Below are 26,781 nucleotides of genomic sequence, written 5' to 3' on the forward strand. Positions count from 1 at the left end.
GTACACAGAACACTTATGGTGCTTTGACAAAGGCAGGGTGCTGTGGCCAGATGTAGTGGCGTGTGCCTGTGATTCAGCAACTTTGGAGGCTGAGGCAGGAGAGGCAGAAGGATCGCAAGTTCTGGGCCACCTGGGCATCTTAGCTAGACCCTGTCTCAAAAAAGGGATGGGGATGTGGCACAGTGGTTAAGCACCTCTCGGTTCAATCCCTGAACCTCCCCCCAGAAAAAAAGCAGGGTACTTTGGCTTTCTGCCTCCTGCGCTTCTGGCTCTGGGTCATTTTGTGAGACTGGCCAAGTCACCTGTCCTCATTGCCTCCGTCCCCCTTAGCCAACAGCCCAGCAGTGACATCGTGCAAACTCAGAGGCTCTCCCTGTGTGCTGGCCTCCTTTAGGAGGCTGGGGAGGGAGGCTACCAGCCCAGGTGATTTTGCCCTGTGTCCCCAGGTGTTTGAGATCCTGCTGAGCCGAGGCTACTCCGAGAACAGCTTCCGGGAGGATCTGAAGAGCCTTTACATGAAGCTGGGGCTGGAGAACAAGACGATGATCTTCCTGTTCACAGACGCACACGTGGCTGAGGAGGGCTTCCTGGAGCTCATCAACAACATGCTTACTTCAGGTACCCCGTGGCCGGTGGCCTCATGGGCACATCAGGCTGCTCCTCACCACAGCCCCTGGGGGTGGGTCTGGCTGCCCAGTGGCCCTGCCCTGACCAGCTGGTGCGCGTCTGCTGTACTTGGGGGCTGTTGGAAGTACTTTCTTACCCAGCACTGCTGGGTCCCCAGGAGGGAGACACCTGGCTGGCTCCATTAAGGGGAAACAGAGGTACAGAGATGCCACCAGAGGTAGAGCAGTGACCCCTCAAAAGTCATCCCGACTCCAGACCCCAGAACCTGTAAACGGGCCTTGTCAGGAAAAGCTGTCTTTGCAGATGTGATTAGTGAAGAGTCTTGAGATGATACGCTGGATTTGGGATGGGTCCTGAATTCAGTGACAGCTGTTTTTACAAGAGAAAGGAGAGGAATCACTGGGATATAGAGGAAAAGGCCTTGTTAGGATGGAGACAGCCGCATGCCAAGGGATGCCAGAATCTGGCAAGGGAGGGTCCCCAAAACCTTCTGTGGGAGCACAGCCCTGCTGACACCTTGGTCTCTGCTCTCAGGCCTCCAGAAATGTGAGAGTAAATTTCTTCATCGTTTTAAGTGTGCAATTTGTGGTAATCAGTTGTAGGAGCTGGTCACCAGGAAACTGCTGACAACTCACCCAAAGGTGCCCCGCTAAGAAGGGGCTGAGGAGGGGCTTGGGCTTCAGCCTCATGGCCACGGTGGAGACTGCTACCCTGAGTCACGATCTTGGCCACCTCTTAGCCTGCTGAGGTTCACGCAGATGTGTGACCAAATGGCTCCCAGGGAGGATCTGCCTTTACTGTGGGTCAGGTTGGCACTTGACTCTAGGCATCATTGTCCTGCGGTGTTAGCAGGTCTTCTCCACCCGTCCCATAAAACATGTCACACACAGCACGAGGCTGAAGGAAGGCTTTAGGGACATGGCAGCATGCTGGCCAGGTTCCCTGGGGAGTGCCCCTCTGTGCTCGCCTTGCCCCCTCTCCTCCCACCTCCTGTTTTGGTGGGTTTCCAAGTGAAACCTCAGACCGCCCCCTCCGCCCCTCAAGAAGCTTCAGTAGGCCTGCTCTTATCCAGAGGCCAGTTTTGGGTAGGTTTTTCTTTGGATGTAAACTTGACATACAAAGAAATGTGCCCATTTTGAATGTGTGCTTGCTGGGCTTTGGTAGTTGAGTTTTAAGTCATGGGGGTCAGCTCTACAGGGACAGGGACCATCCTCCACTTGGATTTACCCTGCAGGATTAGACGCTGGGCAGTCATGCCTCTGGCCTCCTTGAAGTTTGGGGTCCAGTGTGGGGGGTGGGGCTGGTTAACATCAGCAACAGAAGCACACAGAGATGGCGCCACCACTAAAGTCACAATAGGTGCCATGAGGAGGGGTCCAGCCCCTTCCCCGGTGGCTCCAGTGTGCAGAGACGTGGGACCTGAGCTTGGTGTGTCTGTTTCCCGTGCTGCTCTAGCAACTTAGCCCCAGTTCCCGCTGTGGCTTCAAACAATGTAGATTCTCCTGCCGTAGGGCTGGAGTCAGAGCTGGGGATGGGTCTTGTGGGGCCACAGCAAGGACGGGGTCTTTCTAGGGGTTCCTGAGAATCCGTCTCCTTCTCTTCTGGATTCTGGAGGCTGCCGCTGGCCTCAGTCCCTGATCACACCAGCCCAGGCTCCACTCTGTCACCTCAATTCTAACTGCTGGTCTCTCTCATAAGGACCCTGTGATGTGTCGGACCACCTGGCTGATCCAGAGACCTGCCCCCTCCCAAGACCCTTACCCAGACACCTCTTTGAGGCTGCATTGCAGGAAGTGGGGAAACCTCACCACTGGTCCCAGATTAGGATGGGCATCACCAGGGGACGACATCTATGCTCCTGCCACGGGAGTAGTGACCAGCTATGGGCTGGCAAAGTCCTTTCAGGCAGAGGGGTCTGTGTGCCACAGTCAGATGGGAAAGGGCCACCGTGGCAGGAGTACAGCGATGGTCCCCCAGTGTGGGGCCTCATGGGCTGGTGCCCTGATGTGGTCTAGATCTGTGATCTGCAGGAGTCCCTCTAGCTGCCCTTAGGGACTAGGTCGGAGGGGATGAGGGAGGCGGGGGCTTTAAAGGTGAGTGGCCTTGGCCCTGTGTTAACATCACCTGCTTATTAACAGTGTGTTGTGTCATTTGAAATGTGCCAATGGTGATGTCCCGCCCTCGGGACTCCCAGCACAGCCCTGTTGGCATTTGGGGCCGGGAAGCTCTGCTGTGGGACCACCCTAGGGTGTTTTGTGGTACCCCTGGCCCCTGCCTATTAGCGGCAGGTGGCTCTCCTCTTCCCAAGTCATGGGAAAGTGTCTCCAGATGGCCAGATGCCCCAGGTGAGTGTTCCCGCTCTAGAGAACACAAGGCTTCCACACTCAGTGGCCTCCGGAGCTCCCTGCAGTCCTCTGGGGTGAGCAGGAGGTGTCATCGCCCCCATTTCACAGATGAGTAGATGGAGGCTCAGGGGCTTTGCCCACAGGCGAGTGGGCCAGGGGTCTGAGTCCAATGCCCCAGTGCCCCACTGCCCTAGTGCCCCGCGTTGGGACCCACTGCTCTCTCCGCCATGCTGTTCTTCTGCCATCTTAGCTGGTGCACAGAGAGGCAGTGACCCTGGGACTTTAAAACCAGCTCCCACGAATCTGTTCTGCAGGGATCGTCCCTGCACTGTTCACAGATGAGGAAAAGGACACCATTTTCAGCCAGCTTGGACAGGAAGCCCTAAAGCAGGGCATGGGGCCAGCCAAGGAGTCTGTGTGGCAGTACTTCGTGAACAAGAGTGCAAATAATCTGCACATCGTCCTGGGCATGTCCCCTGTGGGGGACACACTGAGGACCCGCTGCAGGAATTTCCCAGGTACCTGGGGCTATGTGTGTTGCCCATTTGCTCCCAAGCTTCCACCAACAAGTCAACAAGACGTGGCCTCCAGTGGAAACGAGGGCCTGCACTGTGGGATGTGCCTGGCTGGCCCCTTGCAGTGGCCACCAGCAGTGGGTGATGTTCTTCTGGCCTGAGGATGTGCTCCCACTCCCAGGAACAATGTGGCAGTGCATGGAGGATGGCTCCTTGTCCCCTCCCACATGGGACAGTCTTACCAGCCTTGTGGAAGGGTTCCTGCCTAGCCACAGGTTCCTAATGAGGGCAGGTGCTGCTCCCCGGGGATATTAGGATCAGGAGACATGTCTAGTTGTCAGAACCGAGGGGGAGGTGGCATGCTGCTGGCACCCAGTGGGTGGCAGCCAGGGATGCTGTAAGCATGCACAGTGCCCAGTCAGTGCCTGTGTCAGGGTTATCTGGCCCCAGGGTCAGCAGTGCCCAGTGTCAGAATAAGACACTCTGCTGTGGATGAGCCCAGCTGGGATGCGCCCAGCTTGTTCAGTGCATTGGTGGCAACTGAAGACCGAGCTGAAGTTGTGTCTCGGGTGCAGAGCAGTGGTTGCCCTCTCTCTCCAAGGTCTGGTGAATAACACTGGGATCGACTGGTTCATGCCCTGGCCTCCCCAAGCCCTGCACGCAGTCGCCAAATCATTTTTAGGTAAGTCCCAGCTACTGTGGGGACTGTGTCATGGGTCTCACAAAGCCATTCTACATCACCCCTCTGACCTTGACCTTTAGCCCCATGGATTCCTTTGCTGTAAACTCTATGAAGAGTTTATGAAGAACACATGCTTTTTTTATTGTTAGATTGTCCTTGTGTTTCAGTCCCAAGGGATTTCAGGAGACTTACAGAAGAGTTTGGATTGGAAATTGATTAAGTAGCATCTAGCTTGGGAATTGACAAGCCATGGCCTGTGGCCAGTGTGGCCTACTGCTGTATGGGCGCAGCTTTGTGAGCACACGGACTCATGCATTAATCCACATGTTGTCTATGGCTGTTTTATATATATATATACCTTTTATTTATTTATTTATTTATTTACATGTGGTGCTGAGGATGGAATCCAGGGCCTCACACATGCTAGGCAAGCGCTCTACCACTGAGCCACAGCCCAGCCCTCTATGGCTGTTTTGATGCCACAATTGCAAGGGCCAGGAGTTGCAACTGAGACCAGGTGTCCCTGTTTGGCTCTTGATGGAGAAAGTGTGCTGACCTCCAACCCAGAGGTTGCCCAAGGGCCGTGGGGCAAGCTGTGGGTGAGCCTCGACTCCCTCCAGCACCTGTGCCCTGGACAGCAATTGTACTCCTTGAATAAGAAAGCATGTATGTCAGTGGAACTTCAGGGGAAAATCTTTTTCTCTAGACCCACCTTGAACAGATTTATGTCAAATTCCACCGAGTGACCTCAAAATAGTTTCAGCCTTATAAATATGTATCCAATAAATAAATAAATAGTCATTCTATGCAAGCAGAGATCATAGCTTCCGTCATAATGCAGGTCTTTTTTTTTTTTTTTCTGGGAAGGGGCCAAGAGCATGAGTCTTAAGATATGACTCAGGGGCCAGCAAGCTACTTCGGCAGGGGTCCAGATGGAAAATATTTACCTCTGTTGCAACTACTCAAATCTACAATTATATGGTGGATGCCATTATAGACAATATGCAAATGAATGGCCATGGCTGTGTTCCAATAAAACTTTATTTAAAAAGCAGGAAGTGGGCCAGATTTCCCTTCTGGGCTGTAGATGAGCACCCTGATGTAGTGCACCCTGGTTTTCTTAAGTGTGTTAGTCATTCTCAAGTGTTATCACTTGGGCTTGCTTTCAGCATTCAGTGTCTTTAATAATGCTGCCTAGAATTTGCTTAGAATTGTTTTCCTTAGAATGTGTTTCCTGGTATCGAGATGACTATGCCCCAAAGTGGATATTTGTCAGGCTGCATCTTTCCTGCAGGCAGTACCCCTGATATAACCCAAGGTTGGGTCTGCAGAACCTCGACAGCTGATGTTTTTGTCCACTCTCCTCCCTTTGCTTGAACGAGAGGTGTATTCTGTCTTCAAGAGGATGCTTCTTGCAGTGATTCTTCTAGCAGGTTGACAGGAAGGCTGCCTTTTGCCCAGTAGGTCCGCACGCTGGGTATCCAGCAGAGAAGGGCTGAGTAGCTCACCTGGCTGGAAGAGGTTGCTCCCTGGGGAGCATCGAGCAGGACAGGTGTGGTGTGCTCCCCGCTGCGTGCTGCCACGGCGCCCAGGGAAGAGGGGTGGCTCTCTGTTTGAGGCATGTTCCTGGAGCCTGGTTCAGTGGTCCAGAAGAGCCACCCACTCATTATAATTGCTCTTTTCTTTCTATTTTTTTTAAAATTACATTTTTAAATCATTTTTTTTATTTTGGAAAATATATCTAACATAAGCTTTTCCATTTTGCCAACTTTTAAGTGCACTTGTGGCATTTGTAACAGTCATAGGGCTACACAGCCATCACAGGACCCATTTCTAGAACTCGTCACCCTCCTAACTGCTCTAAATGCAGACTCCCTCCCTCCTCCCATCAGCACAACCGCCCGCCTTTGTGGATTATGGAATCCCGCCATGTCCATGTCCGTCCTTTCAGGGTGGCCTTCTTTTTCTTTCTCTGAGGCTCACCCTGTTGTGGTGCCGTCAGCCTGTTGTGGCTATGTGCTGCCTGCCCCAGCATTGCCGTGAGCCTTGGTGGACCTGCAGAGCCCTGCGTTGGGGCTCACGCCTGGGCCACAGCGGGCCTCTGGGCCGGGTGATTCCAGGCTGGGCTCACTGGGAGCCATCCTCTCACTGAGAGGCAGCGTTGCCTGTCCTCCCTCTCCAGGGGCTAATCCCATGATCCCAGGAGAAAATATAGAAGACCTGGTGGAACACGTGGTCTTGGTCCATGAGTCCGTTGGTGAATTCAGCAAACAATTTCTCCAGAAACTGAGGCGCAGCAACTATGTGACGCCTAAGAATTACCTGGATTTTATTAATACGTACTCAAAGTTGCTGGATGAGAAGACTCAGTTTAACATAGGTAAGGCTTGGGGATGGCTGGTCGCCTGATGTCGCAATGCTCAGGTGTAGGGATCCAGGTCTCCTCTTCCCGAGTTCATTTGGGCCCATGCCGTGCCCGTGCAGGAGGGACTGGAACATAGTGACACTATGTGACAAGCGAATGGTTCCCCCTGATGAACCCAAGTTGGATGAACCTCAGGGAGGCCACAGAAGGCGAGCCTGGGGCACAGGGAGCAGGCGTGGGGACAGTGAACGTGTGCCATCTGTCCCCAGCTCAGTGCAAGCGCCTGGAGGGCGGGCTGGACAAGCTGAAGGAGGCCACCATCCAGCTGGACGAGCTGAACCAGAAGCTGGCTGAGCAGAGGGTCGTGCTGGCTGAGAAGTCAGCTGCCTGCGAGGCCCTGCTGGAGGAGATCTCCACCAACACCGCCGTAGGCAAGTGCGGGGCCACCTGGGGACCGGCCTGTTCCCACTGCTTGCTTGTAGGTGGTCCTCAGCAGGCCGCAGCCTGGAGATCACCAGCCTAGGCTGCCTCCTTCACCCTGTGACCTTCCTCTTGGTGGGTCTGCACGTGGCTTTAATTAATTTTTAAAAAATTTTTAGTTGTGGATGGACACAGTACCTTTATTTTGTTTATATTATAGTTTGTTTATGTGGTGCTGGGTGCCTCGTGCATGCTAGGCAAGCGCTCTGCCACTGAGCCACAACCCCCCCATGGCTTTAATTTAAAAGAAAAAATTTGACATATAAAATTGTACAGACTTATGGCAACATGGAGGTAATTCAATACATGTGTCAAATGTGAGGCCTAAACTTCTTGAAGGACACCTGTCACCTGAGCTTCCCTAGCCCAGGGTAACCTCATCTTAACTAATTACATTATTTCCAAATAAGGTCCTTTCCTGGGGTTCCCATGGACCTGACTTTTGGGGGAACACTGTTTACCCCACTATACCTCCTGTGGGCCAGTGACTGGGTTCCAGGCCCGGGAAGGTGTGTGCGTCCTGGAGGCAGCAGACAGTAAATGCTCTGGTGATTGGACGAAGGTTCTGACCGTGGTCAGTGTTGGGAGGCCAGCAGTCAGCGTGAGATGACAGAGGGCAGCCCTCCTAGAGGGGATGGCTGCTGGCCTGGCTCTGAGTGAATATGAGACATGAGAGAGAGAGAGATCTCAGGCAGCACTGGGTCCTCAGCCGACCCTGTCCAGGCAGGGGTAGGTGTGTGACCTGCCATGGTACAGAGTGGGTGGACTTGGGTGGGCCAGTGGAGGGAGGAAGAGTTGGAGAAGCCACTAGGTCTCCAGACCCCGCATGTTGAGGACTCTGTCCCACCGGCAAGGCCGGCGGCTGTCATGCTGGCCAGAGCTCCCTTGAGCCCCGTGTGGCTCAGAACTTGAGGCTCAGCTGCTCACAGCCTCGCTGCCCTGCAGCGGAGGAGAAGAAGAAGCTGGCGGAGGAGAAGGCCATCGAGATAGAGGAGCAGAATAAGATCATCGCGGTGGAGAAGACGGAGGCCGAGACAGCCCTTGCCGAGGTCATGCCCATCCTGGAGGCCGCCAAGCTGGAGCTACAGAAGCTGGATAAGTCGGACGTGACGGAGATCAGGTAACGGGGGCCCCAGGTGTGCTGTGGCCGCCCCTTTGCTTCTGCTGGTGCCCACAGGTGCCAGCTGCAGTGCTGAGCTCTGTACACAGGGACTGTCACTGCCCACATTTACAGACAGAAGGGAGGCCTGGAGGTGAGGTGGCCACCCTGGCCCCCAACCCAGGAAGCCATGCCTGCTGGCCTTGAACCCAGGTCAGCTCACCAGGGAGGCTGGGCTCAGCAGGGCTGTGAGGAGGCAGGGGTAGAACGGTGCTCCTCGCAGGGATAGAACGGTGCTTCTCTGTCCTCTGCAAAAGCCAGTGTGTGCTCTAAACAGGCCAGGGTGCCAGCACCCTGCGGAAACAGCAGGAGGCCTTGCCTTAGCCCCCATCCATTTCTATAGAGAAGCACTGGGAGGGCTGGGGCTGGGGCTCAGTGGTACAGCGCTTGCCTAGCATGTGTGAGGCCCTGGGTGTAAGTCTCAGCACCGCATATACATAAATGAATAAAATAAAGGTCCATCAACAACTAAAAAATGTTTTTTATTATTAAAAATTTTTTTTTAGTTGTAGGCAGACACAATACCTTTATTTTATTTATTTATTTTTATGTGGCACTGAGGATCGAACCCAGGGCTTCACACATGCTAGGCGAATGCTCTATAACTGAGCCCCAGCCCAAGCCCAACAACTAAAAAAAAAAAAGCAGTGTGGGGAGTGGGTCACTGTCATGGCCCCCAGACATTCTGTAAACCACTCCTGTCACCTGCTATCAGGAGGAGTGGCCAGTGGGGGTGGGCAGGTGAGCTTCCCCTGTGTAGCCTGGTCTCTGCAGGGCCATGCATGGACTTGGTTGATAAGTTGAAAGCCCCAGGAGGATCAGGCCTAGCTGCCCCCTTTGCCCACCCAGAGAGGCTCCTGCTTCCAGGTCGATAGTCGGTCTCACCTTATTCCTACTCCTGTGCCGCTCCTGTGTCCCTGTGCCCTGTGTGTCTCATGCGGATCTCACAAAAGGTTGGGCCCTTCTCCTGTATGGGAACTTGAACAGGAACTCAGTCCCTGCTGCACAGGGGACCTGAGTGACACCAGAGTTGCTGCCATGTGACCAACAAGTCATCCCTCCAGTGTTCTGCAGAGTGTGGTGCTGATGGGAGCTTTAGGGTGGGTGCTATAAATGTCCCTGCTGGGTGGCAGATGGAGGTGCCAGGACAAGGTGGGGCTGTGTGTGGGCCAGGTGATAGGAGGGACAGTCAACTGCATTTTCAAGGAAAACACCCCACCTCTGGCTACACGGTATGGGCGGCTCCCAGCAGCAGCTTAGAGAGCTGGGAAGGACGCTGAAGGGCATCTAGAGAGGAGGGGCAGGGAAGGCAGTGTCCCCCTGATTGAGGGCAGGGGAGGGGGGGGTCCCTGGGGTCACGTGGAGAACTTGATGCATCCCTGAGTTAGACAGGCCTCGTGCCTGAGAGAGCTAAAAGTGGCCGATGGCCGAAAGACCTAAAGGGAGTGATGGTTTGAAGTGCTATTGTGGAGGGCTGGGGCTGGGGCTGAGTGGTAGAGCATTTGCCTGGCATGTGTGAGGCACTGGGTTTGATTCTTAGCACCACATATGAAAAAATAAAGGTCAACAACTAATAAGGTATTTGGAAAAAAAAATAGAGCACTTGCCTGGCATGTGTGAGCCCCTGGGTTCTGTCCCTGTAATGGTAAAAATTAAAAAAAAAAAAAAAGAGCTATTAGAGCACGGAATACAGTCCTGCATGGCTCTGCCTCTTACCAGCTTCATGACCTTCAGCTTGTTGTCTAAGGCCCTGTGACCTTCAGCTCGTCATCTAACCTCTCTGTGCTTGCTTCCTCACTTGTAAAATATGGACGATGACAGTCATCCCCGATGAGTCAGGGCGGTTGTGAGGATAAAAGGCGCTAGTGTGTGAAGAATCCTCAGACCGGGCTGGGCACCTAAGCAGTGCCAGCACAGCTTTAGCCATTGTCCTGTTCCAATGTCACATCGGCGTGCTGCAGCCCAGCCCAGCAGCTTCCCGGGCTACCTGATATTTGAGGCTCTCTTCAGCCCCTGGCTGGAGTCTGAGGGTTTGAGTGAGGGTGGACAAATGAAAGCACACCATTCATGTTCTTCTGCTTGCATTTTGGAGATCTGCTGCAGGTGCGCATGTGGTGAACACCCTGCTATTTTAAACTGTCCCATCCTGTGTCGGGCCAGGCAGTCTGCTCAGCCAGGCCCTGTGGCTGTGGCTTTAGCTGGCCTCCAGTCCCTTGCCTTCACGCAGAGCAAACCTGGCTGCTTTGCCGTGTGCTGGGCAAGCCCCCCATGGGGGGCTTGTGTTTCTGGTGCTGGGTCCAAGGGTGTGGTTCATAATGCCTGGCCCTGGGGGACCTGCTCCTCCCCAGCCCGCCTGAGGCCTGTTTCCCTCACCAGCAGAGGGCGCTGTTGACATTGGATCTCTGCTGCTGCTTTTGTAGGTGGAGAGTGGCATTGGTGTAGTTCTAACTAGCATGAGGTGGCCTTTTTTTTTTTCATTGTGGAAAATGCTGTTTCTTGTTCTGTTTATCTGTGAAGTTGTTGTTATTACTGTTGCTTTTGTCTTCTTAATCATTTCCAGGGGCTTTTCTTTCTCTTTTTTGCAGAGCTGGAGATGGAGTCCAGGGCCTTGAAAGCTAGGCACCTGCTCTGCCCCTGGGCTAGCCCTCAGCCCCCAAATGGCATTTTGTATGACAGGGATTTGCTATCCACTCATACAGTGAGTGCAGATATCTTCTAGTTTGTCTTGGCTGTTTGATTTTATTAACAAGGTTTGTGTGTGTGTTTGTTTTTGCTGTGTATGTGGCAGTATTCTATATTGTTCCTTTTAATATCCTGTCAGTTAAAATGCCTTGCTCTTGTCAGATGGTGACACAAAGCACAGTTTCTTTCTGTACCTTTATGGTTCAGTTTATTTCATTTAAAATTTTTTGATCTATTTGGGTTTTTTGTTTGTTTGTTTGCCGGGGTCCTGTGTGAGTTTGAATCCAGCCCTCCATCCCCCATGACTGCAGTCTGGCCTTTGTTAGGTCTTTGGGATGGCAAGCCTGATGGGCCAGCACTTACATCTTGACAATTTCATAACCTTAATTCCTTGGAGGGCACTTCCTGTCCATAATGCTCAATCCCCTTTGTAGAAATATTAAACGTTAAGCCAGGAAGACGAGGAGCAATGGAGATTGGAAGTGGATGTTTCTCTGCTGTTGGAGTATAAAGGTGCCCTTTGTCGCTGGCTTATGATTGTGCTTTTCTTCCTTCCATTTATTCCGTAGTCATTGGATCCAATTCCTGCCACCCTGAACAGGCCCTGGGGCTGGTGGCATTGGGCCAGGCAGTCCCGCCTGGCCACAGGAGCCTGCAGTCTGTGCTCCTGGCTCCAGGGGGCGCCCTCCAAGGCGGTGAGAGCTTGGCTCAGGGAAAAGCAGGTGGCTGGCGAGCCTGGGGTAGTGTAGAGGGATATGGGGAGTGGGGTTTGCGATGGTTCTTTCTTCAGGAGGGCAGCAATAGTCTTATATCCCCCATCCCCGAGTTTGTTTTGGAGGAAGAAGGGAATCCTACTCTGATCTGCAGCCTCAGCCTTTCAGACATCTCAGCCACCTGGCACCTCACTGACTCAGAGTCTAGAGCTGGAAGGGCCTGGTTCCACGTCCCCACTGTGTTGGCTGGCACGCTGAGGCCTCTGGCTGGGCCCTGACTCGCCCACGGGCTCAGGACCTGGCCACTTGGGCCACAGCTCTTTCCATCTTATGTCTGGAAACATCTTGCTGGTCCTTGCCTCCCTGGTTACTGGGAGCAGTGGCCCAGGGTTGGCTCTCACCAGGCCTGGAGGAGACCTCTCAAAGCCAGCTGGCAGTGTCCCCTGCTTTTGTAAGCAGCAAACGCTAGCAGAATCAACCCCTTCTCTGGTGACTCAGGGCCATCACTGTAATCACGGGCTGAGAGCTGGACTTTTGTTTGCCCCTTCCCTGCCCCACACTTGCCCTGGCTTGTCCTTGAGCCCGTACCCCTCTGTCCCGGCCTATCTGCAAGGTCTGGGAGGGGGCTTTGCCAGGATGGGGTCTCCAGTCTGCTCTCTGGTCAGGTTGGCCCCCCTCTAGCTCTCCCTCTGTCCCCCGCCTACTTGGGGTTGCCTCCTGGAGCACCACACTGGAGTCTGGGCACCTGCCAGGCCACACCTTGTTTCCAGGCCCTCCTGAGGCCCATGCCCCTCCTGCTCGTCCCTCTCCCCTCCTGGGCTTCTGCTCGTCCCTCTCCCCTCCTGGGCTCCTGCTCCTCCCTCTCCCCTCCTGGGCTCCTTCGTCCCACTCCTCTTGCTGTCTCCTCACAGCTTTGTCTGGAGATCAGCACCTTCTGCAGCTGCCTGGTGGCCCTGGCACCAGCAAGTTACCCTGTGGCCTGCTGGGCCCTGCTGGAGCTTTGCACCAATGCTGTTCTGTCTCTTGTTTCTTTGGGCTCTGGTTCTCTGGGGGACTCAGGGCGCCTGGTGTTGGAGAAGCAGGTAGTCTATTGAGGCCATAGACGTCAATGAGGGCCAAATCCTGGAGGAGCCAAAGCGTGGGCCCAGCTCCAGCCCAGCTGTGTGAACACGGGGTGGTCCAGTGCCCACAGTCTGTTTCTTACCTAGTAAACGGGAAGATGATGGTGTTGATGGTGATAAAGACAGTAGTGATGCAGCCACCACTTAATCTAAGTAGTCACGGGGGTGTAATTAAAAGGCAGGTTCCCAGACTCTGCTCTAACCTATGGACCTGGCTGCACAGAGTGGCCTGGGTTGGTATTTTAACGCCTGTCCCCACCCCCATGATTCTGAGGCTCGGTTGGGTTCCAGGAGCCTTATCCAACCTGACAGGGGGCCTGTCCCTGCCCTTAGAGCTCCCACCCAGGAGCTGTGGGGGGGGGACCTGGTGTCCTTGGCTTCTCAGACTCATTCCTGGAGTGAGCACCGGCCAGACCCAGCCACACCCCCATGAGACCCACACACACTCCCGTCCCCGCCAGGTCCTTTGCCAAGCCCCCGAAGCAGGTGCAGACGGTGTGTGAGTGCATCCTCATCATAAAGGGCTACAAGGAGCTCAACTGGAAGACCGCCAAGGGCATGATGTCCGACCCCAACTTCCTGCGGTCTCTGATGGAGCTCGACTTCGACTCCATTTCCCAGAGCCAGGTTAAAAGCATCAAGGGTGAGTGTGGGGACGTGCGGCCAGCTAGGGCTGCCCCCACCCTACAGAGGACGGGCAGCGGGGCAGGGGGCTTACCAGGGGCAGGCCTTCCCTGAGATCAGAGGGTCACCACTGTCCTGCAGGTGGACAGCCTACTGACTGTCCCCAGAGGAAAACGGCAGGGAGAGAGGAAGCTGATGGCCCCTGCCTGTCTGGTTGAGCAGCAGGAAACAATCTTGCTGGGACTGGCCCAGCCTGTCCTCTGTGTGTCCCATCAGTGCACACGGTGCACTTGACTCCCCCCAGTAAAGTCTCCATGGACCCCTCAGAATAGGCAGTGGGGAGGAGACAACGTCTCCCAGAGCCAGCACTGTGCCTTGGTTCACAGACACCGAGTTCCCTTGGGCTGACTCCTGCCCCTGCCAGGCGCTCGGCTCTCGCGCTCGGTTAGGTGGAAGGACAACTGTGCAAAAAGCAGTGCAGGTTCATACTGTCACGGTCCCCTCAGGCCCAACGCCAAGGGCTCCTTTTCACCCCCTTAGAAACAAAAGCAACCAGACACAGACAAGAGCAGTGAGTGTCCAATCCCAAGTGTACCCTCTGCCTGATCCCGAGTGAGTGGCTTCCAATCGGGGAGAGGACCTGGGGTGAGGTGCAGGTGGAGGCCAGAGTGGCCCCCGAGTCCCAGTCAGCTGCCTGTGCCTAGCCACCGTGTGCTCAGTCATGAGACCCCTTGACACGCTGGTTCCCAGGCTCCTGGGTGTCACCCGGAGGCCCCTGGGTCCAGGTACATCCCAACAGCAGTGGCTGTGCCCCCCCCACACATCTTAAACGCCATGTGTGTGAGACTCATTTTTGCCGGTCCCCCACATGTCCCATGGAGCTGCCTGGGTTCAGCTCCAGTGTCATCAAGGAATAAGGAGCCAGTTGCCCTTCCTTTGTCAATAGGCTCATTTCTGGTTTTGTTTTCCCCAACGCTAAGCCTGTGGGGTTGGGGTCTTTGACTTTAGGCCTCTTGAAGACCCTCAATACCACGATTGAGGAAATGGAGGCTGTGAGCAAAGCTGGTCTGGGGATGCTCAAGTTCGTGGAGGCCGTCATGGGCTACTGTGATGTCTTCAGGGAGATCAAGCCCAAGAGAGAAAAGGTAACGGCCCCTCCGCCAGTGTGAGATCAGTGTGAGACCGGTCACCACCGTCGACAACGTCTTAGAGTCAGGATTGACGTAGCCTCAGCTTTGCTGGGAGAGTTCTGGCAGATTCGGAAACCTGTGAACATTTCCCCCAGTACATGGTGACCCTGAAATCCAGCTTGCTTAGACGTCGCAGGAGTGGACACGGCCGGCTCTGGAAGGTCTTCCAATTTCCTGCCAAATGTGTGGGAGGAAGGTGTCCGAGTCACTGTTCAGGGCGGAGCAGAGCTCCTCAGCCTGGGCTCTGGGCTTTGGGGGAGGGCCAGCTCGCTCTTTAGGGGCCACCTTGTGCTTCATAGATGTGTAGTGCTGTCCCTGGCCTTGCCCCCAGGCTATGACATCCAGAAATGTCTCTGGATGTTGCCGTGTTTGGGGGGATAATATCAGCCCAGTTGAGAACAACTGGAGTGAAGTAACATGTGGAACCCTAGAAACAACGAGATCAGGCCGAGCTCTTCGTTTTGAGTCCTAGTTTGACAGTGCTTTCTAACGCAGATTTTTTTTTACTCAGAAAACTTAGGACCACTAGTAAGCCCAGTCTGGTTCCCAGTGTATTCTTTTGAGTTTTTGACTCAGAACCACAGTATCCTCTCACTATGACTTCAGTACCCATGAAGATCCAGCCATCTGCTGTCCTGGGTACAGGATGTCATTTTGCCAAGGGATATAGAGCTTTTGCAGATGGCATTTGAGGGGGTAACTCAGAAAAGAAGCCTCACGTCTGAACGTAGCATAGTCATAGGTTAGAACTACTAAGGAGTGCTGTGTGGACACCGCCCAGGTCCGCAACCCTCTGACCACTGCCTCCCATGGTCCCTTGAGATGACCTGCAGTTTGTCTTCACTTAGGTGGCCCGGCTGGAGCGGAATTTCTACCTCACTAAACGGGAACTGGAAAAGATCCAGAATGAGTTGGCTGCGATCCAGAGAGAACTGGAAGCGCTGGGGGCCAAGTACGAGGCCGCCATCCTCGAGAAGCAGAAGCTCCAGGAGGAAGCCGAGATCATGGAGAGGCGGCTGATTGCCGCGGACAAACTCATCTCTGGTCTAGGATCAGAAAATGTCAGGTCAGCCTGCGCATCTGTCTCACCTGACGAGCAGGGCCCCACGGGACTTGGTGGGCACCACCCCCTTCCCTGTGGATTCTCCCTTTCACCTTGTGTTTCCATCGGAAAAACCACGTGATGAGTTGTTTTGTGGTTGTCATGGTTGAGGTGGCCGAGGGCCGTTTTGTAGACAGCTCTCACTGGGTACTGAGGGCCGTTTATGGAGTCACCACTAAGGATTGAAGGAGCTGGTGCAGGGCAGAGACCTGGAGAAAACTATTGCATCCAGCAGCTGTCCAAGGTTTAGGGTATGTGGACTTCTTGGTGACCTTTAACCCCTGGGTGCCTCTAAAGGACATGAGAAGAGGGGCCCACCTCTGTCACTGCAGAGGTAATTTTTAAGGGTACAGCTGTTGTCGGTTCTAGGCTCAATCTGAAGTGGGTGGGGCTGTTTGATATTTGTGGGTGAGACTGGCCATGCTTTTCCATGAGACAGGATGATTGTTTCTAATCTGGCATCTATAAGTGTGACGTAGAAAGCACTGGAAACTATTTTCTGCTTGTGGGAAACAATTTCCAGTATCCCTAAAACCTGTAAGACTCTGGGTACTGACTGTAAGAGGCCAAGTGGAGCGATTGCTCTCTTGGATCCTGGGTAGAACTCTCTTGCCAGGTAGGACCTGAGCTCTTGACTGTGCTGGCCTTAGTACTGTCTTGGATTAAGGGGTTTGAAGCAGTGGGATTACCACCTGGTAAACAGGTTGAGATTAAAGAGTCCCACTAAGGTTTACTGAGCCCCTGCTGGAGCTCGAGCTGTGCAGGGTCCTGGAATTAAACCTGCCTTTCAAAATGCCGGTGGGCTGAGCAGGGAAACGCTGGCAAGCTCCCTTTATAGGAGAAAAGAATCTCCCTAAAAATCTTTCCCTCTGGCTGGCCCTGTTGAGTGGGTCCTTCTGGAATGTTCTTGTAGTTGTTCTTAGTGCCTCTTTAGTTGTGGAGAACTGAGGTTCACTCTTCATTTATCTGCTCCTCTTTGGAATCTTCTTGCATGAGATGAAAGTCGAAAAATGCATCTGTTTATCATTCTGATTTTAAACGATCTCCTCCTCCTCCTCCTGTTCTAGCAAACATGTTTGTTGAAGTTGACACACAGATTTGTACGTCTATGTGGAGTGTGGTAGCATAGCTCAGTGCGTCACATCAGGTAATGAGCATCTTCCTCTCCTAAACCTTAACCTCAGGGAAACCATAGTCTAGAATGACTTATCACGCACTCTGGAATATCTAGAGGAGTCCGCAGACTGTTCTTGGGATGGTGGCGGGAGGGGAGCCCTCAGAGCAGCCTCCTCTCCCACCAGGTGGCTGAAAGACCTGGAGGAGCTCAAGCACCGGCGGGTGAAGCTGCTGGGGGACTGTCTGCTGTGCGCGGCCTTCCTGAGCTATGAGGGCGCCTTCACCTGGGAGTTCCGGGACGAGATGGTCAATCAGGTGTGGCAAAGCGACATCCTGAGGCGGGAGATCCCCCTGAGCCAGCCTTTCCGACTAGAGAATCTGCTCACAGATGACGTTGAGATCAGCAGGTGTGGGGTGCCCCTGGGCTGGAGGGGATCAGGCTAGGGTCTGCCTGGGTGGGGACGGCAGCTTTCTGAGGAAGCTTGAGCAGCCTGAGGGTCAGTAGATGGGTTCTGGAAGGTTCATCCCATCTCCGTTAGCCATCGGGTCACAGTGTGGTGGGAGAGGTCAGTCGTCCTCTGGCCATCCCTCTCAGGTGGGGCTCCCAGGGCCTGCCCCCCGATGAGCTCTCCGTGCAGAATGGCATCCTCACCACCCGGGCCAGCCGCTTCCCCCTCTGCATCGACCCCCAGCAGCAGGCGCTCAACTGGATCAAGAGGAAGGAGGAGAGGAACAACCTGCGGGTAGGCCTGGTCCCTGGGCCCGCCCCACCCCGCCCCACCCCCGACCCAGGCCAAGTGAGACGCTGCCCCCCTGGCCTGGTGTGGCTGCCCTCCACTGCCCACCCGTGCGTTCCTGGGATGGGCCCTCAACACTCCCTCGCTGCTTTTTAGAGCCTGGGTGGGGTCGTGATCGCAGGTGGAGTGGGAGCAGCAGCTTGACCGAGGTGGAACCCACGCACCTCACCATTCACCCACGTAAAGGGTGCAGCCTGGTGGGCTTGGTGCATTGACAGAGTTGCATGACAGTTTCCGGTCAGCCTTGGAAGACTTGTCACCATGAGAGAAAATGCTGCATCCCCTGGTGATGGCCCCGCTGAACCCTCCCCTGCCCTGGCCCCACCAGGCCCTGGTGACCATGATGGTGTCTCCCTCTGTGGATTCGCCTCTTGTGCCCCTGTCGTGTGAGGGGCTCCTGCAGTACTGGTCTCCTGGTGTCCTGGAGGTTCCTCCATGTTGCCCCTGTGACAGTGCTTTGCCTGTCCCACGGCTGAGTCCCTCCACAGGGTGGACATGCTGTGTTGGTTTATCATCCATCCACTGAAAAGCCCTGGGCTGTTCTGCTTTGAGGCTCCTGAACAAGGCCGCTGTGCACGTTTGTGCCCAGGGACGAGTATCCTGGGTTCCCTGGGTGTGCACCCAGGACTAGGGTCCCCGGGCCCGACATGTCCTGCTGAACTCACGATCAAGTTAATGGCTTTCGGCTTTCCTGTGTCCTTATCTTTCTGGTCTTTGCTCCCTCCTGATTCTTCCTGCCGCCCCTGGCTCCTCCATTTCTGGGTGTAGCCACTCCCTGCGCAGCGTTTGGCCTCACAGTTGGCAAGGGCAGGCGTGCGGCTCTCAGCTCCTGCCCCTGTCTTCTAGGTGGCCTCCTTCAACGACTCCGACTTCCTGAAACAGCTGGAGATGTCCATCAAGTACGGGACCCCTTTTCTTTTCCATGATGTGGATGAGTACATCGACCCTGTGATTGACAATGTCCTAGAAAAAAACATCAAGTATACGCAGGGGCGGCAGTTCATCATCCTGGGGGACAAGGAGGTCGACTACGACTCCAACTTCAGGCTCTACCTGAACACCAAGCTGGCCAACCCCAGGTACAGCCCATCGGTGTTTGGAAAGGCCATGGTCATCAACTACACCGGTAAGAGCAGAGGGAGCCTGGTGAGGTTAGGGGGTTCCCGCTGAGACCAGTCCCCTCTAGGCCTTCCTGGGCTGCCCTTCGCTGGTGACCCTGGACAGTTCCTTCATAAGCACATCTTCAGGGTTAGCTCTCGGGTGGGCGACACCTGGAAGGCCCCAGGCCTTTGGGAGTCAGGTATTCTCACCTGGAGGAGGAGAGGTGGCCTCTGTGCTGGGCGGGGAGCCATTGCATCCTTGTGTCTCAGACCTGCCCTGGGCTCTCATGGGAGAGGTGCTGCAGGCCTGGAGCTGGGTGCAGACGTGAGGGCCACTCCCTGTCCCCACAGTCACACTGAAGGGCCTGGAGGACCAGCTGCTGAGCGTGCTGGTGGCCTTCGAGAGGCGCGAGCTGGAGGAGCAGCGGGAGCATCTCATCCAGGAGACGAGTGAGAACAAGAACCTGCTGAAGGACCTGGAGGATTCCCTCCTCCGGGAGCTGGCCACCTCCACTGGGAACATGCTGGATAACGTGGAGCTGGTGCAGACCCTGGAGGACACCAAGTCCAAGGCCATGGAGGTGCGCGCCACTGGCTGTGGAGGGGCCGGTCCAAGCTGGGAGGGCTCTGAGCACTCAGCAGGTTCTGGCTCTGACTCTTCTGAGGATTTGGCTGATGAGGAGGGGCTCCGCTATCAGGGTGTGCTGCAGGGAGGGGGATCATGAAGGTGCCCCAGGGACCCTCCAGTGGAGAGCGGGAGAAACCTGGCTCCACCTGGCCTGCGTCAAGAGCAGGGTCATCAGCTCAGGAAGCAGAAGAGTCAGGCAGGGCAGAGCCACCGACCCTCCTTCTTCACCCCTGGACTGGTCTCCTCTCTCTGCCAGCTTTGGCCTCACATGAGTGTGGCCTCATGTCTGCCCTGGTTTAAGTCCAGGGGCATAAGTGGGATCTTTTCCTGTTCCTGTCCTGAATGTCCTGAGAGTCACCAAAGCACCCAAAACAACCCGGGGTGGAGTTGGGGTGGAGTCCTCCAGTGGAATGAAGGGGGCAGCGAGTCTCCAAGTGGAAGCCAGCAGCTGTAACCGGGGGCTCTAGTCGGCCATTCAATTACGGACGCCCACCAGGTCTCCCAGGAGAGCGGACACCCTGGGCCCCTGTGGGCTCCACGAGCACTGCATGGTCCTCTCTGCCGTCCCCTCCCCTGCCCTGCCCTGTCCTCTGGGTCTTCCTGGCTGTGTCCAGGATAACTCGGGCTTTTTCTCAGGTGTCAGACAAGCTCAAGCTGGCGGAGAAGACAGCCCTGGACATCGACAGGCTGCGGGACGGCTACCGGCCGGCCGCCAGGAGGGGAGCCATCCTGTTCTTCGTGCTGTCCGAGATGGCGCTGGTGAACTCCATGTACCAGTACTCCCTGAGCGCCTTCCTGGAGGTCTTTGGGTTGTCCCTGAAGAAATCACTGCCAGATTCTATCCTCATGAAGAGGCTCAAGAACATCATGGACACCTTGACCTTCAACATCTACAACTACGGCTGCACAGGTGAGCGAGGCTCCCCCACTGCCCGGGGCAGGTGTGCGGACACTTCACCTACTGAGACCTACCGAGGCCAGTGTCTGGAGCAGCCCTTTAGAGAGCCGTGATTCATGCCCTAGGAGGAATCCACAGTCTGTTTTGGATTCACAGTTGTGTGGCCATGGCCACTGTCTACTCCATCAGCCCAGAAATGAGACCTCTGCCCCTCGCCACCCACTTCTCCCCTAACCCTGCTGCCCCTGACCTACCTTCTGAGCCCGTGGATTTGCTTCTGGTGGGCATTTCACATCAACAGAACACATCGGGTGGCTCTCCTTTCTTCACGGAGCACAGTTTCAGGGTGTGTCCACTTGGAAGTCCGTACCGGGATCCACTCTTCCTGTGGCTGAATGCTTGTCCTCTTGTCTGGGTAGGGTGCATTTTGTGTCCGTTCGTTGGTGGATGGACATATGGGCTATTCGTGGTTTTTAGCTCTTAGGATAATGCTGCTGTGGAATTCACATTCACATTTCTGTGTGAACCTGTGTGTGTGTGTGTTTGTGTGTTATGAGTGTCCCGTGTTCTACCCTGAGCTGCACTCCCAGCCTGAACATGTGTTGAATTCTCTAGATTTTGTGTATACCTAGGAGTGGGAGTACTGGGTCACGTGGTAGCTCTGCTTAGCTTTTTAAGGAACTGCTAAACTCTTTTCCAAAGTGGCATTCCTGATTTTCACCTCCTAATTTTTAAAAACTTTTTGTCATGGAAAATTTTGAATCTAAAAAGTAGAATCATTTAAGGGTTCTCCCACACCCCCTCCAGCCAGGGCTGTTTTGACCCTCAGCTTCCTACTGGGCCCATCCATCTGTGAGTATTTCAGCCTGTGTCTCTGGGACAGGTCGGCAGATGTTCTCTGTGAAGAGCCAGAGAGTCGCCCCTCAGGCCCTGCAGGCCCAGGGTCCGCCCCGACTCCCGCATTTGCCCAGGTGGTTTAGAAGCCCCCTTTGTGGCGTCTCTCTGCAGGGCTGTTCGAGAAGCACAAGTTACTCTTTTCCTTCAACATGACCATCAAGATAGAGCAAGCCGAGGGAAAAATCCCCCAGGAAGAATTGGATTTCTTTTTAAAAGGTAATGATTCGCCTGTCTTCATTTTTCCCAGTCTCTCCTCGGCAGCATGGCTCGCAGGGCTCCTTGGTTATAACAGGTGCCATCACCACCCGCTCGCTGCCTCTTAAATGCTCCTGCTGGTAACTCCGGTCTCTGAAGTGGCTGTGGCTCATTCACAGCATCCGCCCTGCCTGGGGGCTGGGGGCGCAGCAATGCTGTTGTGCTGTTGGTGTCGGGGACACCCACCCTGCCTCCTTGGGAAGCAGACTTTCCCCCTAAGCCAGAGGAACCCAGCTGCTGAGCCGCCTGCTGGGCATGGGCAGCACCAGGGCATTCGCTTCTCTTCTCATCTCAGGAAACATCTCCCTGGAGAAGAGCCAGAGGAAGAAGCCCTGCCCGTGGCTGTCCGACCAGGGGTGGGAGGACGTCATTCTTCTATCAGAAATGTTTTCTAATAAGTTTGGGCAGCTTCCTGGTGACGTGGAGGATAATATCACCCTCTGGCAAGAGGTGAGCCCACATCTTCTCTCCCCTTTTCCACCTGCCAGCAACCTCCAGCTGACCATACCTGCCCCTTGGGAGTGAGAATTTCCTTTGAAAACCCCATTCAGAGTGTAATCCATGCCCACTCACTCCAGGGTGAAACTCCTTTGTTCAATTCAGTTAGCTGGGTAGAAGGACCATCCATCCATCTGCTGTCCATCTGTCTGTCCATTCATCCGTCCATCCATTTGTCCATCTGTCCATCCACCCATCCCTCCATCCATCCATTCTGCTGTCCATCCACCCATTCCTCCATTCATCCATTTTTCCATCCACCCACCCATCCCTCCCTCCATCCATCCATTTGTCCATCCAGGAGACACTTACTGAGCATCTTCCAGGTACCGCATCCCTGGTTGGGCACCAGGAAAACCACAGGGAAGGAAACCTGGTTCCTCCCTTTCTGATGTTCACAGTTCTGATTTAGAAAATTAAAGCTCAAGATGGGATGTGGTGGCCTGGGTTGTGGCTCAGCGGTAGAGCACTCGCCTAGCCACATGCAAGGCCCTGGGTTCGATCCTCAGCACCACATAAAAATAAATAAAATAAAGGTATTGTGTCCAACTACAACTAAAAAATTAAAAAAAAAAAAAGATGTGGCCCTCTCATGGAAATGGTGGCCTACGTCATTTCTGAGTTGATGTCATAATGATTTTTTTTTCTTGCTTTTCCCAGTGGTACGACTTGGACTCGCTAGAGCAGTTCCCATTTCCCTTGAATTACGATAAACGCATCACTCCTTTCCAGAAGTTGCTTATTCTGCGCTGTTTCCGTGTGGACCGGGTGTATCGGGCGGTGACAGACTATGTGACCATAATCATGGGGGAGAAGTAAGTGTGTCTTCTGTTTCTGTGGTCCTTCTTGTGGCTGGGATGTCTGGTATCGCCTCTACCTGGACTCCCAGGAAGCAGAGATCTGTGAGCCTGGTCTGTGCGCAGTAGCTGAGGGTCTTGCCAGGACAGGGCTGCTCCAGACAAACACCGCTGTACTCTTCACTTCTGATTTTCCAGTAGCCACACTTGGACAGAAACAGATGAAATTTTGATATTTTATTTTTAATTAATGACTAACGACATATGAGTAGTACGCATAACTGAATATATTAAAGCATTAACTTTTCATGAAATCAATATAAACCTCATTGAGATTTTTATAGGCTTTGGAGAGGCATTTATTCTTCAAAATCCTGGGTGAACTCGCCACAGCACATGTCAGGGGATAGCTACCTTCTAGGTGCTCAGTGGCTAACGCGTCTGGTGGCACCATACTAGACAAACAGCTCCAAGCTGAGCGTGGCGCCAGACAGATCCCTCCAGGTTGCAGGTGTAGCTGTGCCCTTGTGTCCCACGGGCTGTGGGAATGAGGGATGAGGTGGGGTTGGGGGCACTGGGGCAAACTGGAGTCAAGTCCGGGCCACAGGGGCAGCTGCCCTGAGCTCCTGTCCATAGCAGGTGGCAATGGGGCTGAGTGATTTGAAACTTTAAATCTCTGAAAGGAGCTAGAAATTCAGATTTTTTTTAAACATGAATCTCCCCTTCTTTCTGTGTTGGCAACTCACTATTTTGAATTGTTGTAACAAAATACTAGATTCTGGGTAATGTACAAAGAACAGAGATTGATTTGGCTCTGGGGTCTGGAAAGTCCAAATGGCATCGCATCTGCATCTTGCAGCAGCCTCTTTGACTGTGTCACGACGAGAAACAGGCAGGAGGGGACCCAGCCACATGGTAATGGACCCAAGCATATGGGGGACCTCACTTTACAACAGGCCCTCTTGTGAGAAGTGCCTGGTTCCTGCAAGGAGAACTATGTTCACCCCCTCCAGAGGTGGTGTCCGTGACCTGACCTCCTGGAAGGAGCTTCCACCTCTTGAGCATCCACAGCCTCAAAAATAACGTCACACTGGGGGCCAAGCTTCTAGCACGTGAAACTTTAGGGGAGAGACTGTATCCAAACCATATAGCAGCAACTAATTAAAAAAAGAAAAATAAGCCATCCAGATGTGGGCCTGCCTGTGGAACTGTTGACCGCAGTCTCGGGTTTTGTGCCAGGAGCATGTGTACCTGGTAGGCAGGACATGCACATGGCCTGTGCTAATGGGAGCCGGGGAAGCCCCTGTCCCCAGGAGTTTACCATCCACCATGAGACGCTTGTAAAAACTAGATTCTCAAACCAGGACCATGCAATAGTCAGAAGGTTCTGGACTCTGGGAGAGATGGCACTGATCAGATGGGTGAACCCTGGCCCTGGGCTGCCCTCCAGGAGGGTTTTTCAATTTCGTTTCTTTCCCCAGGTATGTGCAGCCCCCGATGATCAGCTTTGAAAGTATTTTTGAGCAGAGCACGCCCATGTCGCCCATTGTGTTTATCCTGAGTCCTGGCTCCGACCCTGCCAGCGACCTCATGAAACTAGCCGAGAGGACTGGTTTTGGAGGAAACCGCCTCAAATTTCTCGCAATGGGTCAAGGTCAAGAAAAGGTAATCTGTGGTTGGTAGGGACAAGGGCAGTTTAGGTGAGATCCTGGCCTCCTTTAGGGATGTAAGCTGAGATGTAAGCTGAGAGCCCCCTCCGCACCTGGGTTGATGGTTTCCCACCATAGGGCAGAGATGGAGTGCTGGAAGGTGACCACATGAATAGCTGCAATCCTGCCTCCTTAAGAGACCCTGCCCTCTGCTGTTGTCAGAGCCTCCTCACACTCATTCTCTCCCTGGATCCCTGCCATGACCCCTGGGGTTCAGGATTGTTGTGATGCCTGGCTAAGGAAGTGGGTGAGGGGTGCCGCGCCCAGGATCGCACTGGGCAGGATGGAGCAGGGACATGGCTGCCAGTCCTCGGGGCCTTGAGCTTGCTTTGCTTCAGTCTTTGCTGGGACCTGTACCACATCACACCCAGTTAGATCTTGCCCCATAAGTACAGTGCAGCATGGGGCGGAGCTGGAGGGTGAGCATGGTGGTCACACATGAGGTCCCAGCTCTGCTGTGGTCTGTCTGCGAGGCTCTAGCAAATGTTTCTGCTGCTGGCCGCCCTTGTGAGGTGACAGTGTCAGGAGCCGTGGGCACCACCCACCAGTGGAAGCGATTTTAAGGTCAGCCCTCACGTCAGTTTGAAGTCATTTCAAAAACCAAGATTTTATTGAGTGGGGGGCTTGCTTTCCCTCTGAATTCCTCCTGGGAAGCTCTGGGGTTGTTCTCTACCCAGGGCCATGCCCATCTTGGCGGGTGGTGGAGCTTGGCGCCTGCTCAGGGAGTTCCAGGTGCAGCTGTATGGGAAGCTGGCGCTCTGTGGCCGGGGAGGCCATGAGGGCTAGGCGGGCGCTCACTGACCCGCAGGCTGTGGCTGCAGGAAACCCCAAGGAGATAGAGTCTCCAACAGCTGCTCTGGTATCGCTGGCTCCGCTGGCCTCTGTGGAGTGGGCACCTCTTGCCTGTGGGCAGAGTTGGTGGCTCTGGGACGACCACCCTCCCCTCCCACTCCCTCTGTGCAGGTGGCCCTGCAGCTGCTGGAGACAGCGGTGGCTCGTGGGCAGTGGCTGATGCTGCAGAACTGCCACCTTCTGGTCAAGTGGCTGAAAGAGCTGGAGAAGTCCCTGGAGAGGATCACCAAGCCCCACCCAGACTTCCGCTTGTGGCTCACCACTGACCCCACCAGGGACTTCCCCATTGGGATCCTGCAGAAGTCCTTAAAGGTCTGCAGGACAGGCAGAGGGCTGCCCGTCTGCTGGGGGGTGCTTGGGTGCCCCATCTCTGGCCCCATCTCTGCCTCTCCAGAGGAAGTGCTGGAGGTGGGGCTTGTGACCGGCCTCCCTGACCCACCCTGCAAGTGCTCTGGTGGTGTCTGGTGGCTGTCACGAGCCTCACGTGTCCTGAAGCTCCCCTGTATCTCTGAGGACAGACCACTGCAGCCTGCAGGGCCCAGCAGTGGCGGGAGGTCTTGGTGGTTTATGCACCTGGTGGATTTATTCTCAGTGAGGTCTCGTCATCTCCCTTTCTGGGGCAGGTGGAGGGAAGACCTAACTTTCATTCTGACAGCTGAGGATCTGGGGTTCGGGGGGAGTGGGGTGGGCTTCTCCACCAGCTCCTGTCCTGCACCTTCTCCGCCTGGGCCCTGGACGAGGGACTTGCTGTGAGGGGAGGAGGACAAGCCATGACCTCTGGCTTGCCCCCTCTTCAGAGCTGCGTCCACGGGTCCATGACTTCCGTCTAGGTCTGCCTCCTCGTCCTTTCTGCAGGTTGTCACGGAGCCACCCAATGGGCTCAAACTGAACATGCGGGCAACGTACTTCAAGATCTCGCCCGAGATGCTGGAGCAGTGCCCGCACACGGCCTTCAAGCCCCTGGTCTACGTGCTGGCCTTCTTCCACGCCGTGGTGCAGGAGAGGAGGAAGTTCGGGAAGATCGGCTGGAACGTGTCCTACGACTTCAACGAGTCTGACTTCCAGGCAAGCGTGCGGGGCTGCGGCTCCTGCCCCTGCTCCCAGGCTGGCCCACGCGGGCTGTTCAGCCGTCTGAGCTCTGTTCGAGGCCTTGTTGGTTTACTGTGACCGCCTGTTCCTTTTCTCTCAAGGTCTGCATGGAAATTCTGAACACATACTTAACAAAAGCCTTCCAGCAGCAGGACCCTCGGATCCCTTGGGGCAGCCTCAAGTACCTGATCGGGGAGGTAGGAGCTCCTGGGGAAGCAGCCGGGAGCCCTGGATAATCCCTTCCTGCTTCTGCTCCCCTCCCCTAAGGTCCTGGTGAAATACCCCCACTCGCCACCAAGCTGTTCTGTCTTCGGTGACCTCCAGTCACGTGGGGGTTTCCTGAGCTAGATTCATGGCCCGGGGCTCATGCCAGGCTTCCTCAAGGAGTCAGCAGTGCTCTGCTAGCCACACCTGGGCACAGCACGGGCACCTTCGTCCTGGGCTCTGGGCTCTGGAAACCATGGCCCTCCAGGAGTGGCTGGGAAGCTGTCTTGGTGGTCTGTACTTGGTTCAGACAGTGGCCCCAATGCTGAAGACACA

General features: G+C 54.7%; 1 protein-coding gene across 1 annotated transcript in view; it reads left to right on the forward strand.

The window, feature by feature from the left end:
• DNAH10 (dynein axonemal heavy chain 10) overlaps positions 1-26,781 on the forward strand; it is a 114,200-nt gene that overhangs the window by 82,864 nt on the left and 4,555 nt on the right. Inside the window, exons 52-72 of the mRNA XM_081285689.1 lie at positions 447-618; positions 3,287-3,490; positions 4,089-4,169; positions 6,352-6,549; positions 6,804-6,961; positions 7,956-8,134; positions 13,151-13,332; positions 14,322-14,458; positions 15,352-15,569; positions 16,907-17,128; positions 17,317-17,464; positions 18,365-18,644; positions 18,970-19,199; positions 19,883-20,156; positions 21,153-21,257; positions 21,592-21,746; positions 22,455-22,609; positions 24,073-24,256; positions 25,264-25,464; positions 26,008-26,217; positions 26,343-26,438. Coding sequence (XP_081141815.1) covers positions 447-618; positions 3,287-3,490; positions 4,089-4,169; positions 6,352-6,549; positions 6,804-6,961; positions 7,956-8,134; positions 13,151-13,332; positions 14,322-14,458; positions 15,352-15,569; positions 16,907-17,128; positions 17,317-17,464; positions 18,365-18,644; positions 18,970-19,199; positions 19,883-20,156; positions 21,153-21,257; positions 21,592-21,746; positions 22,455-22,609; positions 24,073-24,256; positions 25,264-25,464; positions 26,008-26,217; positions 26,343-26,438 — 3,789 coding nt within the window. The remainder of the gene's footprint in view (positions 1-446; positions 619-3,286; positions 3,491-4,088; positions 4,170-6,351; positions 6,550-6,803; positions 6,962-7,955; positions 8,135-13,150; positions 13,333-14,321; positions 14,459-15,351; positions 15,570-16,906; positions 17,129-17,316; positions 17,465-18,364; positions 18,645-18,969; positions 19,200-19,882; positions 20,157-21,152; positions 21,258-21,591; positions 21,747-22,454; positions 22,610-24,072; positions 24,257-25,263; positions 25,465-26,007; positions 26,218-26,342; positions 26,439-26,781) is intronic.

Source organism: Spermophilus citellus (assembly GCF_964194105.1).
Source record: "Spermophilus citellus genome assembly, chromosome: 3".
In the NCBI taxonomy this organism is placed as follows: Eukaryota; Metazoa; Chordata; class Mammalia; order Rodentia; family Sciuridae; genus Spermophilus; species Spermophilus citellus.